The 16,327-nt window shown below is 38.5% G+C and overlaps 1 protein-coding gene across 1 annotated transcript in view; it reads right to left on the bottom strand.

The window, feature by feature from the left end:
- The window catches only part of dtnbp1a (dystrobrevin binding protein 1a), a 103,061-nt gene extending 90,036 nt beyond the window's left edge, over window positions 1–13,025 (bottom strand). Inside the window, exons 1-4 of the mRNA XM_088928764.1 lie at window positions 12,730–13,025; window positions 11,161–11,214; window positions 9,760–9,810; window positions 320–380 (exon numbers count right to left, since the gene is read on the bottom strand). Of these exons, the coding sequence (XP_088784890.1) occupies window positions 320–380; window positions 9,760–9,810; window positions 11,161–11,214; window positions 12,730–12,785 (222 nt within the window). The 5' untranslated portion in view covers window positions 12,786–13,025. The remainder of the gene's footprint in view (window positions 1–319; window positions 381–9,759; window positions 9,811–11,160; window positions 11,215–12,729) is intronic.
- Between the last annotated feature and the right edge of the window lie 3,302 nt (window positions 13,026–16,327).

Below are 16,327 nucleotides of genomic sequence, written 5' to 3'. Positions count from 1 at the left end.
CTGAAATCTATGTTGCTGCTCTTCTCTGGACTGATTCAGATATTAAACATAATGAATAATTTCAGTCTGATGAAAACGTACCATGGAATTATATACATATTTATATCTGACATTCACATTTAAATGATACCACTTCCAATGAAATCAAAGCCTGTACACACATTCCATGCTAGCAGGCTCTGGTGTTCTGTTCACAGACGGATGATGCCATTATGTAGGTTTTTGATCACTGCTGTGTAAATAAATCCACTGCTGAGAAAAATAGTTTTTTAGATATGGAGCTATACTGCACATTCTGCATTTAGGGGAGAAGCCTTACCTCTGCAGCTTTAGCACAATCCTTGGCTCGTTTGTGAAGAGTCACCCAGGTATCTTCATATCTAGAAAAAGAAGGAAATTAAAGAGAAAGAAGCACAAAGAGGACTCCTCTGTGACTGATCCAGTAAAGGCCTTTGCTCACAGCAGCACTCCCAGAAATCACCAGGTCTGAACCTGAGTTATATGAATCTTATGTGGGAAAAACTGGTTTACTGTAGGTGCTTGGGGTCTCAAAGTGTGAAAAGAAGCAGATAGCCTGACAGCTTACACAGCAGAGTGAAAGTATGCACTGTCTTCAGATCTCTTTCTGTGGTATGAGGGTGGTGCCAGGGAGAGGAGAGGAGATGATTAACAACTCATTTAGGCTCATGCTTGGAGGGAAGTGAAACACAAAAAGAAAAATAATTTTCAGTTCCCAAGATAAAATAGACTCCATGGGATCCTTCCACAGACCCCAGTTAGCATTAGTCCTGGATACGCTTACCTACAGTACTTTTACATTACAGTACGTGGTCCAAAGTTCATGAGCTACTCTAAAAAAGACAAATCAGTAGATATGCCTGATAATAACCTCCCCACAATCATGCTGTAACCTGATTATTTTCTGCATTACAAAAATGCTGGACAGCAAGGTTTCCAGATATATGAGCCGTCAATTTGATCTGGAGAATTCTTTTAATAAGGCCGATTCTGCAACATGAGCATTAGCAAAGATAACGTATGGAGGTTTAAAGCAGTATGAAATGATGTTTGGCATTTTATTAACTCGGGAATGTTTGAAGGAAATGCTCATATGAGTGAAAGATTATATAAATTCAAGCAGGCCCTGATTGTTCGTCGTTATACCACTCTTCATCACAGTGATGCACTTCAAAAAGTATCTCACCACTCCAGAGGCTCAATATGTGACTCTGCTTATCTATATCCTCGCAGCTTTCAAGATTTTCACACTTTTTCCAGCTTGGCCCATTATTTAGGTTTTTCAGCAAGAGATTCGGCAATCAAAGGAATTTTCTCATGCTAGGATTTTACAGGAGCTGAACAGGGCAGCATTAATATCAGCTTAAAAAAACTAAACCTTTTTGTGCGATAGTGCCTTTATTAAAAAAAACACTTTTTCACGCGTGCGCTATCTTAACCATCAGACACCCATATTACCAAAGTATCATAATAAATTAACCCACAGTAAGGTAGACATTCGAGAGGAGCAACTCCAGATTAAGCTGCCTGCTGTTATCACTGCCATTTTTCATGACACAGGAAGAAGCAGCATCATCTGATAATGTTTCTTATCACTCTGGCCTTTTATTCAGACTTTGCTTTCTTTGCTACAATAGTGTTGCAATGCTCAGTATGTTTTAAGGGGACATCTACAGTTCGATCAACAAGGACTATGCATCAAACACTACTGTACAGTAATGCAATGATCCATTAATCCTGCCCATCTGGAAAACAAGATATGACAGGGATAGAGTTATTTAAAGACATGCTAGTGGCCCAGGAGGTTTTAAGAGCACAACCCCACAACAAACAATGACCTACATCCACACACAGAAAAATGTGGATGCCGCAGCAATCATTTAAGAGGCAAGCAACCGTGCACAGCATGATAGACTCTATTCTCCATCTCAGTGTTAAGCACTTGTTAGCGGAAGAGGGACTTTTATGTGGCTCCTTGTGGCTGCAGTGTAATAAAAATGATCATCAGAGGCTCAGTCAGGGGCAGCGACAGCTTCTTTTCAGTAGGAGGGCTGAGGTGGGCCAGATCTAAAAATGAGGGGTTTGTGCGACATCTCCTGGCGAAACTCTTTTTCTTCACAAAAACGGAATAAAAATCCAAACTCTCTGCACAGAGGTCGGCTTTTACCTCGTTTCCAAGTCAGCTTGCTAGTCGAACGCCAAAAAAAGTTAACTTTCTGGTGAGATGGCGGCACTTTTGGGGATTTGAAAGCAGATAGACAACACCTATAGAGTATATAGCATTTTGTAAAAAAACATCGACATCCAGTTCTCTCTGTTACGAAGCAAGACATAGCATGTGCTGAATACTTACACAGAACTTCAAACACTCAATGCAAAAATGTCTGGACTGAGAATATTATGAAAACAAACTTTCAGATTTAAAAAGACACATGCTAAAAGATTTATTAGGCTTAGCGGGCAACATCAAAGGAAATTACACAGCAACCAAAGGAACTAACAGAGCTCTGAAGAGCACATATACCCAGAGTTGCTAAATATACCAAATAAATAAACAAACTTGTTAAATGATGAATGTCCCTACAGTGGATAAGTGACCCTTATTCATGACCCTTCTCTTTTATCCTACATCACTTTCTCATGTTACATGACTTGACAGCTCGTCTCATCAACACAAAACTGTTATTCCCTTGCAGATGAGGTGTTTGGGTTCACACCTGCAATGATGTCATGGAAACAGCCTCAGTGACATCATGGAATTTCAGCCGTCTTTTGAACAACTTTTTCAGTGGACTGGTATTTACAAGCTGTAAATACACCACAGGGGCAATATGATCTCTGGAAATTTAAAATCGGACCTTGAAAATTGAACTGGTTTTTCAATGCATTTGCTTTGTCATGTCCAAGTCTCTCGCTGTGTGCAATGGATGAGGGAAAGAGCAAAGCAAAGTCAGCCTCTTCTGCCTTCTATTGAAATAATTTTCCAATCAGATAGCATGTTGCTAACAATGTATACCACAGTCTCACACAGTTCTTGACTAAAAAGCCTAATGTAAGTAACCAATGCAATACTCCATCAGTCCAAATGTTCTGATGATAGGTAGATACAGGCACTCTATAAAACCACAAAGTGCCTGTAACCACGGATCAAGGTAGATCTGAAGACATTAGCAGCCAACCAAGTTGGGTGGGCCAAATGAGATCCTCCTGTATGTAACTATTTGAATGTTCTTATGCAACTTAACATAGGCAGTCAGTGGCAGAAACCCACACTAGTATACCATCACGACTACTCTGATAACAATGCAATGACATTTTTCCACAACTCAGAAGTCTCTGTTATGTTTGGAAGTTAATTATTTTTTGTAATTTTTACTAACTATAGAAGTTAATAAAAAATCATTAAACTTCTTTTGGTCCAGGCTTTAGCAAACAAGAACCTTTATGAATGTCAAATAAACAGAACATGAAAATTACATTAGGAAATGCTGACCGTCTTTGCTTTATCTTTACTATATATCATGCACCACCCTGCCGCAACTATTTCAGTTCCGAAATCTTCGGTAAAGTCATTATAGCCTAGCTTATTAACTGAAGAGTCAAAAACTTAATTTGTAAACCTGTTCCTTGACAGTTAATAGGCAGTTTCTTAACTGACAGACTGCATTACTTCACACTTCCTACAACTCACGGAAGAGCACTTCTCCAGATTTCACAACTCCTTCAAGTGTTCAGGAGGGGTCTCATTCACTTGCTCTACACCACCGGTTATGACAAAAATGACAAAACGAGCTCTTAAAGCAGGTGTTCTTTATCTTTGTCCTGGGGGGCCAGTGTATCTGCAAGTTGTCCAAGTCTCTATAAAGCACCAAAAACTGAAGAGCTGCAAGATGCTGCTAAGATAGACTAATTAAGCTAATAATGAGCGGATTCTGGTCATTAAGAGCCCATTTAGACTAAAAACCTGCAGAGACCCCAGAAATCCCTGAGCAGTACTGGGAACATTCACTCTAAATGTTAAAAACAGAAACATCCATGTCCTCCATCAGAAAAAAAAGATGTTTTATCTCTTCTTACTGCAGTTATCAACCAGCACTTCACTATGATTAGAGCACATTTGTCTGATCATGTCTAAGGAAGGTAAAACATATTAAGCAGCTGGATCAAATTCATTCACTTGTAAAGGGGAGGACATATCTAACATTTTGTCAATTTAGCTTTTGACTTGCCGACAAACACTACTGGACTCAACACAGGCTAACTAAAGCCCCTGTTACAACTTGATTCCTTACCTTATTCTGTTGTTTCTAAGTAAAACCGCTTCTCCTTTCACTACGGAAATCAAAGGACTCTTCTGACTAAATAATAATGGGTAAGTCACAGTTCTGTCATTTTTCAGTGCCATGCAACACACGAGAAAGGAGGCATTCACAGACAAAGATATTCACCACGGTATAAGAAACAGCACTCATTTCCAAGAATCTGTGGTAACATAACATATGGCCAGCTGAACACACAGTAGGTTTACACTTTGTTCAATCAAATATATTTTGAAGAAGAGTGTAAAAAAAACTTGTCCCCAGACAAGTAACAACAGGCCTGGTGGATGTGACAGGTATGAACAAGCAGCACTTGTGTCCAGACAAGAAGAAACATGTCGGCTTGCCTCCAAGGCAAGCATCAGTGTGCAGATTTACTACAGGGGCAGGTTACAACATGAAAACCGGGTGCTCGGGCAGGTTGCAGCATTCCAGCGAACTCCGCAGGCTGAAAGCTTTTCCCATTTATATTCCAAGGCAGGCAGCAACGTGAAGAGACAAACCTCCTGCAGGCTCAGACATACCGGGAGCTCCAACAGAGCGAGAGATACAATGCTGCACAGAGACTGCTGCAGCTGCTGCCTGAGCAACTCTGAACGTAGGACTGGAACATCAAAAAAGCACTGGAAGCATAAAAATACACTGGAACATCAATATTTTGGAAGAGCGTATTTGAATACCCCCAGGCAAAATTGATTTTCCAAGAATGTTAGAGTGAATTTTACCAAAACACTGAATACCCCAACACAAATGTACAAGTTTTCTTAAAATACTGTAGATTTTCTAAGAACACTGCTCGGCTATTCTTCAATGCCTGTATATAAGACTTACCTGGTGCTCTTCCTGACTCAGTCTATTAACTTTACAAATCACAAAGAAGCCAAGAAATACTACCTGAGAGGCTGTGGCAATCTATAATTAATCAAGAAAACCTCCAAAACCAAAGCACAGATTTTGCTTAACTAATCAAACAGCTATATATCCGACTGCTGCAATTGGTTGTTTAAGGGTCACATGCTGTTCACCTTGCTAAAAGGCTAAGACATTGATCTTTACCTCTGGCCATGATGAGACACCATGTTTTCTGGTTTTCATTACACTGGACTCATAATGACAGGTTGTAAGTATTTATTGGTAAAGCCACCTATAAAATATGCTGGACTGTCCCTCCAGGATCAGATGTGAATATCACTCAATCAAAAGTGTATGAGCCATGAACAGGAGAGCACCAATGTCTCTCATTTCAGCTGTGGCAGACCTAAGAGTGTTTAGGTTGGGTCTCCAAAGGAAGACAGGATCATTGGTTTATTGGGTCAGAAAAGGAACAAATCAGTCGTGTTTTCACTGGAACAGCCACCAAAGTAGGTGACCTCCTGCAACCAGCGTTCCATGACACAGAGCCGATGAAGGTGAAACTGGCCTGCAGGTGTACCAATGACTGCATGGGTGAGAGGTCACAATAGTCTTTTAACTGCGGATTACAGAGGCTCAGAGAAACAGATAGGAACTCCATAACAACTTATCACATTTTCTGTTTTACAAGCTGTATGTGAGCTACCATTTGTTTGAACACATTCACACAGAAAGATGCGATAGGTTTCAAATAATATTAAGAGGGCTTCCTTGGTGGGCGAAATCTGAGGCGTTTCGCTACCCAGAGGCGATTTCCCACAGGACACCACGCAATTGGCTGAGACCATGTCAGAATGACAGCCAAGGTCTCCTAGCGGAGCAGTTTGTGGTGTACTCAGCGCCTCTGTCCTCCAGCAGCTCTCCGGACTCACAGTGAGACAAGAGGTGGAACTGCAATCCCAATTTCTCAGACCAGTTATTAAATCCGGGTAACAAAAAAAAATCAATTGACAGCATCGCAAAAGTTGACAAATTCCGAATTCATCACAAAGGCATGAACTTTGTGAAAGCGCTCGGTAGTCACCATGGTGTCGCAAAAACCCCTCATCTCGCAAATGTCTGAGAGCGAGAGTTTGCGAGAATTGCAAGAGAAGAGAAGCGGCTCACTAGTCCCCTCAGAGACGAATGTAATGTGACGTACAAGCAAAAATGTACAAGTGGTGCAGCAGATATTTCACTGCAGAAAGTTTCCAACGTGATATAAATGCAGATCTAAATGGAATAAAGTTCCGTTTATTGGCAAAACCATCTCAAAGTCGAGAGCAATATTTCTATTGGATTAAAAGAGGTGTATTCATAAGCCTGCTTGTTTACCATGTAATAAGGCTGCTAGTTCTGAATCGCAGGATATGGCGCTGTGTATCCATGGAAATTAAGTCTATTTTGTCTATATAGTCTATATAAAAACGGCGTTGCAGTTCCCCTTTAATTTGCACAGGCCTTCAGTAACAAATCAAGTAGATTCTAAATTTAAAGAAAAAAAAATAATTATTAATCCGTACAAGAGCCTGCAACCTGAACTAGATCAAACTGCTCTCCACTGAGGTCCTGCCAGATGCCAACACTTGCTATTTGTTTTTTCCAGATGTTGAAGTAATATTAATATAATATTGAATTAATATGAAATAAACACTCTCCTTTGAAAACTCAGCTCTGAGCCAACACCAACACTGTTACTTGAGATTTGCGTCTGACCAGGAAACAGCAGATCTTATTTTGTATGTGAAAGTATTTCAGATTTTTGTGTAGGATATAAAATTTTAATCCTCAAACTAAATCAATCAATTCACCAGGGAGAGATGTGTCTTTGCAGACTTGTGATATTCTTCCACCGGCAGAAGGAGAAGATGAGGGTTAAACTGAATTAAACACTTGCTATTTTGTTTTGCAAAAGACTTGAACCATCCCTGAAGCGCTACTAGCTCCCTGTTAACAAGACTGCAAATTCTTTAGCTCTACAGACGCCCTTAACAATTAGGTTCGTACGAGCATTTTAACATAAGCCCTTTAAATAAAAAACAACAGCAGCAATACCCCTGCCCGGCCAAGCAACTGAACAAAGATTTTAAATGTGAAAAAACATTTTGGGTCATGGAGAAAAGCACACAGTAAGAACAGATTCATCAGGTACAGATAAATTATGAATAATTCTTTCCCGGTGATTGAGAACACATTCAGTGTTGTATGGAAATTAGTCTCTTCAGCCACTACACTGCATCAGTAATTAACAATTAGCATCCTCTCCAGAATGACTTCGGAAGGCAACTCTGAACAAATATCTTGCTTAAAGTGCACTGATTTGACCTGGAATAAGATCAGTTCATGCCTATCATTACAAAGGCTGTGCTTTGAAACACTCATTTTTACATAGTTCATAGGTGTCAGTTATAGGATGGATGATCGAGGACTAAGAAAAAATATTACATTACAATATTACATTATTAATTGATAACATCTTAAGAATCCACAGCACCTATTTATCTTAGGCAGGATGCGTTTTCCTCTGAACAGTCCTGTTTTACTATTTAAACCTGACTGTAGCAGCCTCCCCTGAACCCTTACATATTAAAATCAGTTACAGTTTAACATAAACCTCCTTCAAACTCTTTAACTCCCATTAAACAATTCTACATACAGTAAAGCTGCAGATTAAATCAAGTGATGTAATGTAAATTAACAGCTTGATAAACGTGTTGTATACCTTTTAATTAGGCAGACACTTTGTAGCAAAAGAAACACCAGTGCTTGTGGTGTTACTGTACATCTGCAAACCTGTGCTGTAAATGTTCATTTTCAGGTTTCAGTACCGTAACTGAATTGGGTTTCTGTGAAGACAAAGCATGCTCCTCATAAGTATCCATCTGTCATATACCAGACCATACAAAATCTGCTCTCAAAATATTCACTGGTTTGCAAATACTTTTTAAGCCTACCCACAACAGATTATATTATACTGGGCTGACAATGAATGGAAATTATTCAGAACTGACAATAAAAACATTTAGGTGGCACACTGCCAGTCAAACATAAAAGGCCTTGAGATATGCTCTTTTTGCCTCCTGTCACTAGAAATAAGCACAATGAAGAGCACATTAACTCAAATTCTTAGCCACGAGTCTCTGAACCGGCAGTCATGTGCACCGCGCTGCAGTATTCAGATCTGAACTGAATTCCTCTGGGAGTGTGTAAGGTCTATGACACTAACAAAGCTCAACTAAACAGGCTGTGAAAAAAGTTCAAAAGCTTCCATGTCCTATAGACCAGAGAATGGTGATAGTATCTATAGTGCTCACAGATGGAATAAGTTTCAACAGGAGCATGACAAGAGCTGTATTGCCTGCTTTTTCCCCCCCATGTTTCCTATGCAGTAAACCCTTGTTTCATAGGGGGGAAAGGGTGTCCATTATTGCCGTAAGCCTGTTAAATCACAAATGACATTTCATCAGCCCAAAAACACTATATACAAGCTCTTAACGTGTCAAAAAGTATCATATAAACTTTGCTAAAGCATACAAAACAAACAGCACCCATCATATGAAATGCATCTAACCTATTAGGGCACTGTTGATATTCCTTAATTTTACACATATTTAGTATTTACTTTTACCTTGATTTATTATTTGTGCATTTCCCTGTCTTTGCATGAAAGTACGGTATTTCTGATTTTACAGACCAAATTCCCCCCTTTGGCAGATTTTGTCCATTAAATCCAAATTCCTTTAAAATAAGGGTTTACTGTTTTCTACTGCAAGCATTCAATGCCTTTGATAGCTCACCCTCCACGCTTGTTAATTATTCCAACCAATTATGCGAGTTCTGCTCAGATTTTTTTAAAGGAATGATAAAGGAGCAAATTGAGATTTCTCAATCCTCCAGTAGTAAAGTGTTTCTTTGAAAATGGGGCTGTGGTCCAGTTAGTCATTCAGTCATGAAGCACGTACTGTTAATATTTGTTTTGGGTTTTTTCATTCTTAGGTGGTGAAAAAATGTAGCACTTTTAAGATTAAAATACCACAATTACGTGGTACAGATACGTGCTACAGATTCGTGCAGTTACTTGCCAGAAACTTTAAAAAGTGTCAAAGAATAGGTCACTTTTTTGAGAACATACTGCACCTCTGGGTTAACAGCACACTACTTCTTATTTGCATCACTTCACTAAAAATGTGACCAAAAAAAAGAAAAATCAATCCAATCACATACAAACTTTCAAGAATAATAAGGACCATCACAAAATGGTGTGAAACATATCAGGAACGAAAATAGTTATTATGTGCTAGAAATTAATTGTTCAAGACTCTCAAGTTGTGATTTTGTGAACATTGCTTCAACATCAAGGTTGGGTAGCTAAACTTTTACAGGGAACGGAGGCACCACTGGAGTTATTACAAAACAAAAGTGTTAGTCATTCTAACACACTAGATTTTGAACCTGTCCACCATTATCTTAAATATCTAACTTTTCCCAAGGCCCATACCTAAACACAGGCACTTCGCACTGGAACACATACCGGTTTAAAAGCTCTGTTCCCGCGGAGACGAGAGGCAGCTGATCCACTGTCCTGCAGAAACAGAAGAAGACGGATTAGACTGAAAACCACTAAGCCAGAGAAAAGATAAATAAAAATGAATTCTGCCCGAGCCTCCCTTTCTCAAAACCTGAATGACAAGAATACAGCAGCCTCTTATAAAAGAAGAGCCAAATTCGTACCAAGACGAGCATTTTCAGAATTTGCTCTCAAAATACTGGGCTCGTGCACTCGCTCTCATGTTTAATGTATTAAGAGGCTATGTGCAACTATGGATTTGTCTAAATTTCTTCCTCTGTAATACCTTTATACAAATTATTTCATTCATTCAATTAATGTTATGCATATGGTCACAAAGAATTGTAGTTAGCCTGGATTGTAACAAAACATATTACACTAATGGAGGACAGCAATTGGGTACCACACTTTTCCCTTCCAAGGTGCTTACTAAGTACAACTGTCCTGCAGAAATCTGCTACATAATGATGCAGCAATACAATACAGTACAATACAAAAAAATGGACAAATGGGCTTTGCAGTATCCATTCCATTGTTCTACTATGGGAGTCAGCATTAATATAACAAGCTCGGAATTATAAATCACATAACACCCAGGGAAAAGAGCTCAGAAGCAGAACAAACTGTTTCTGGATCAAAGTGTGCTACTTCGCAGATCTTAATAGGCAAGCACTCTCCCGCCCTAAGGGACTCAGGGTAATATTAAAAAAGTATAAAACTGCACTTGCAAGAACAACAGTACTTATCTACCACTGTATATTACTAAACAGACATTAAGAAAACAAGATGGCAACATCTTTTCTAGATGACCTTCGTTTCATTCTGCTTCAGTGATTTCATGATAGCTACAGTGCGTCGTGCTCAGCCACTAACTTTCACACAGCAAACCCAACCAACTCTATTCATGGGGAGGAAAGCCAGAGCAAAAAAAAAATCCTATCATGACAGTAAAAAAGGGGGAACTAACTGCATGACCACCGTCCTTTCGGATCTGTGGCACAAGGAGTGAGTGTATTTTGATGTCCCTGAATAGACAACCATCTCTTTACAAACACAGCAACCATAATTAACTGCAACTATAAGGCTATAGCCTACAACATGGTGCTTGTCCTGTTAAATGAAACTAATTATCACTTTCAAGAATCAGCCTACTGAACTTTCCCCAAACTGGTTAAGATTTTGCATGTCAGGAAAAAAAGAGTTGATATGATATGAGTTGTAAGATGGCCTCCTCTTCACCTTATGGCCTCGACTCTTTAAAAGAGTGTAAATTCACATCAACAAATACAGCAGGGGTTGTTTTAGACGGCCGCCTATAATAGGAAACACACCTGCACAGAACACACCAAATATCACATTTATTACCTCTGTTTCTTCTTGATTTTTGCCTCCTTTGACTTGTCACTCAATGTCTTGATCCTGAAACAGAGCAGAGCAAGAGGAAACTCTTCTCAGAATGCAGAAACAACAGGATTCATTCCCTTGTGATTTAAATCCAGTTTTTTCTTAAAAAGAAGGAACATATCTGAAGAGATGAGATATGCAAAATAAATAAATGAATATTCTGTAAAAGAATGCTTTTTATCCACACACAGAATTACATTTACTGTTAATCATTATGTTTGCATTGAACGTATTCACCCAGCCAGCAAAGACTTCATGCTTTGATTTCAATAGGGTAATTTATAATAACTGAAGAAATTCCATCAAATAATTTTAACCAAACAAATTTCCCCTTCATTTATAACTCATTGTAAAACAGAAAACATTGTCTTTCCCCCCACCAGGCTTAAAACTGGATACTAAAAACATCATTTTACAGTAAAGAGAAGGTACAAATTTCCAAAAGTCACTTAAAATATATTGGGGGGGAGGTTATTTGTGGAATTGTTTCAATAAGACTAATTGCCTTTACATAGCACTTTTTATATCAAAGGATCACAAATACGGGAGAGCCCTTATTCATTCACCACTGAGGTGCAGCCTCCACCTGGGAGACATACAACAGCCCCACTGCACACTGAGATCAAGCTGATCAAGTGAATTAAGGGGACGCTTCAAGGAGGCCACATTTTATAAAACATAGACACACTGTCACGCAAATTATTTTAGTGTAATTCTGTGAACCGGGGGGGGTTGTGCTTTAACAGATTATCAGAGATGTTCAATTTAATCTTGCGACTCAACTATCAGAAAACTTTTGAAATGCGTTGTTACAGTCTACCATATAATACTTTGTACCGTATTCCATATACAACACCGGATCCCGGTTGCTCAGCGGTATCTGTTCTGCACATTACGATTGTTAAATAGTATCATTCGGCAGAAACTATTCAGATTTGACATTACAACACTTCCGGGCTTAAAAGCATCCGATTTCCTTGCAATGTCGGGTCACGTGTAATTAGAAAACTGCAAAGCACTTTCACCCGCTCATCACATGACAGCCAGATGCAAGTGATTTTAGAGATTGTGCAAAACCATTCACTTGCAGTTTTCCGCAACAAATGTAAAAATTCCCTAATCTGTTGGAGTTATGACTTGTTTAGCAAACATCTCCAATAAATCTAACAAAATTAGCTCGAAACTAACTTTAGTACAACCGAAGTTTCTAACGTAGGAACTTTCAGAACACACAGTACGTAACACGAGTGTTGTAGTTTAAGGTTATCGTTTCCCCATAAATAAAAACAGCAGTCAACCTCCTCTTTTTTTCCCTTGAAATATTTCCCCTTATACGTTTTTAGTAAGAAAATTAAATTCTACTGAGCATGGAAAAGAACGCACGCTTTGAAAGGTTATTCACAATATTTTTGTTTCTTGTGCTGTCTTTCATTGCTTAAATGAAAGTCGAGCATTACATTCCTTTTAACAACGCTGACAGAGTAAAAAAAAGTACAGTACTTTGTAATACTCAACAACTGAAACACAAACCCTGTGGTGAAGTCTTGCTGCACGTTCTGCAACCTCTCTCTAAAATTCTCAAACATCTTCAATTTCTCAATTTTATTATTATACTGTCGGTAAGATTCCTGAAGTCATGTCAGTTTCGATGCTCTGTGACGCGGCTAAAGCTGTCTCAGATGTCCCGTCTCGGACTTCAAAATAAGTCCATATTGACAGACTGCAGATCCACTAGTCCTTCCCCCTGATCGTCCTGCAGCACCATCCTGACCTCCCGCCGTCTACTTCCTGCTTCCTTCACGTGTCAGCACCAACCAATGACGTCAGCGTGTTGTCACCGCTGCATTAGTGAAATATCGTGGTGCTATTTGTTTTCCCTGCTTGTTATATATCAACGTTTATCTTTTATGTAAATAGAAATTTACATAATGGACTTTTATTTGGAAGTATCCTAATTGGAATAGGACTCTAAAGCAATATCGTCGTAGTACCTTCTCCTTAAACAAATAATAGGAACGAAGGAAAAAGTCTTTTTTGGGTCGTTCTATTTTGTGATATGCCTCCGAGTATGATTCTGCAAATTCCCACACAGAGAAATTCTCCTGTGTGATTTTGAGGCTGGTGGTGGACAGATGAGCTAATTAACAATTGGCAGGATTCAGCTTAAGGTGAAACGAGATAAATCAACAATTCAGTGCATTTCAAACCAGTTTTCAGTATTAAAAAAAAAACTATGCCCACCGGAGTGAAACTCAGTTTCACTACTGTGTGTTTCTGTAACATTGTATGAAAAAAAGAAAAACAGTGTTCAACAGTTTGTAACTTTTGTAACAAGCTTACAAAGCCTTTCCACATTCCTACTGAAAATATTTACTTCTTTTTATATTCATTTGTGAAAATGGACTGTCCTAAATCTCGTGTTGGGAGTTTTTATAGTCAGCTATTGCATATGTGATTGTTTTCTTAGATCTATGAAAAACATGTGACTAATGATCTTTAAAGCAACGTACGAAGCTTAATTTGTATTCAGTACAATCTAGATTGTTTATGTCAGCACTGTTTCATTGTCATTGTGTAGCTGCTGAGTTTTTCACTGCATCAACGATTATCTTAACTGAACTACTGCCAAGCTGAATCTCTTTTCTCTGCATTACATCAGTTCATTACCACTGACAGAGAAACTGCTCCCTGTCATCAGACACATTAAGGGTTTTCAGTACCGACCGAGTTTGTTTACAAACCATGGCCTGTATTTTCTCAGAAGCCAAAATAAAAAAATGTTTCTTCCCAGCAAATGACAGTCCCAGCAATATCTACCTTCCTGTAACATTTTCCATAAGAAAGAAGGTATAATTTAAGGAAATCAGTTGATCTATATAAACACCCAAATTTATAATAATTTAAATAATAATAATTCTTATCACACAGTTAGTTCTCTGCATCTGCACATTGTTGCCCTGTGTTGGCAGTGTTGGTCAAGTTACTACTTGATGTTTATTGTAAGACTCAGCAGTTACTGCAAAAAGTTGCATGAAGAATAGAACTACACGAACATCCCAAGTGTGGGTATTGTTATTGGTTTGGGTCGGATCTCTTCAAAATCTACTTATTTGGGTCTCTGGTATATTTTTGAAGGGGAGATATTTATTCTTGGATATCAGCAAAAGGCAGGGATCAGAAATGAAATGTCTGTCCTGTCATCTGTTGAACCATGTCAGATATACAGTAAGTGTATTTATTTTTCTCAGACACATCATCAAAAACTCTTCACAACACTTTCATGCTCCATATTTAAATATTGTAACGCTGGATACTTAACCTTGTACGGTGTTCTCATTTAAGGGTGCTTTAGAATTCCCAATGAATTATCAAGACTCAGTCACACACTGTCCAATCTTCAGTTTTTTTTTCTGGGAAGTTCAAATAGCAAATATTTTAGACAAGAACACTCATATCCACTCTGTTTGACCAGCTGGGGGCTACTATGTTCTAAAATGTGGGAGCAGGGTGAAAGTCTAAACCCTATGAATTTAAATACTAATAACAGAGCAGAGTAGCAGAGCAGAGTTTTTACACAGGAGTCTGTTGACGCATAGTTATTGAAACAATAGAGCACCTGCACTGCAGAAATGGGAGTTTTATTCATTGTGTGGTTTGGAACATTCACCAAGTGTCCATCCAATTTATAACATTAATGCTGGATTAGGTGCTACAAATATTAGCATTACTGTTATAGATTATTTTCACAATTCTCCATGAATTAGCCCAAATAAGAAACAGCTCTACTACTCTCTTGAGTATTCTGCTTGCTGGGGCCTTATGACAGGTCAGGCAAACACTGTTATCAAACAGCAGCTTTAATGTCTTCCTATTATAAATTGGCAATGGTTTAGTTTCACCTGTCACAAGTAATCTGTGTCAATATTTAACACTCGTGGCCATCTCCAGTCTCATGGTGATGCCGTTTTCCTTGCCTGCAGCTGCTTTTAGAACTATAACATTGGTTCAAAATACCTCTGTGTTGAGATCATTTTCATTGCAGCAAAATCTAAATCAAACATGGATCTTGTATACGAATTCTCTCTTGAGTGTGTCGGAGTGTGTCATGGCAGGATGGTTTCTGAATCGGAAGCTTATGGAGAATCCAAGCTTCAGTTACAGGGCTGGTCAGTTACTTGGATGGGAGACTTCCAAGGAAACCCAAGTTGCTGCTGTAAGTGGCATTGGTGGACCAGTAGGAGGTGCTCTTCCTTCCAGATCAGACTTTCCAATCAAGTGCTCCAATATAGTGACTATAGTGACAGGAACACTGTGTATGAAGGAGATGCTGTCCTTCAGATTAAATGTTAAATCCAATGATGGAAATAGTGAGTACCCCTCCTATAAATTAAGTGTTTTGATTGGAAAGTACTATATAATTTTCAGTAATTACAGGCATTAGAAACATTACGAACTGAAGGATGTGGTGGTTGTTGCATTCTAGTAGACTTTGTGTCTGTCTGAAAGAATTTAAAGGACATCCAGCATGAAATCACAAAAAAATACTTCACATGAGATTAGGAAGCCTATCATTTCCGAGCAGTAATCCACTGAACTCTTCAACAGTGTGTAGTAAGTATAGCGAATAAAAGTTCAACTTTCATAATGTTCTGCCACATGTATGATCCATTCAAACTGGTCGTTTCAAACCTCCTTTAATAATCTGTTATAAGGATGTCATAATCCTGTAAGAGAAAACCTTCCTCATACCTCGGTCTTTTTATTACACGAATTTGTCTCAGTCTTCCCCTGCTTTATTCCAATAGTATAGCTCCCAAATATGGAAACCATATTAAAATCAGTATTCTAGTCTCGTTTCACCTAATTGAGACTGGAATGCTGATCCTAATATTGTTTACTTATTTGCCATTAACAAAATGTATCAGATGGTTAATTTAAAACTATTAATTATGTTCCATTAGTACAATTAGCTATTTAAGTGGCTTGCTGTTTGAGTCTTCATGTATTAGTAAAATATTAACGGAATATTTTATTCCTCTACATTCTTAAATATATTGATTATTGATCTCAGATTCATGCTAGGAAGCATGTAACGCAAAAGGATTACAAGTGTGAGAAGGTTATTTAT

Source organism: Atractosteus spatula, chromosome 12 (genome assembly GCF_055471065.1).
Source record: "Atractosteus spatula isolate fAtrSpa1 chromosome 12, fAtrSpa1.hap1, whole genome shotgun sequence".
In the NCBI taxonomy this organism is placed as follows: Eukaryota; Metazoa; Chordata; class Actinopteri; order Semionotiformes; family Lepisosteidae; genus Atractosteus; species Atractosteus spatula.
This window is presented reverse-complemented; position numbering and strand designations above follow the sequence as displayed.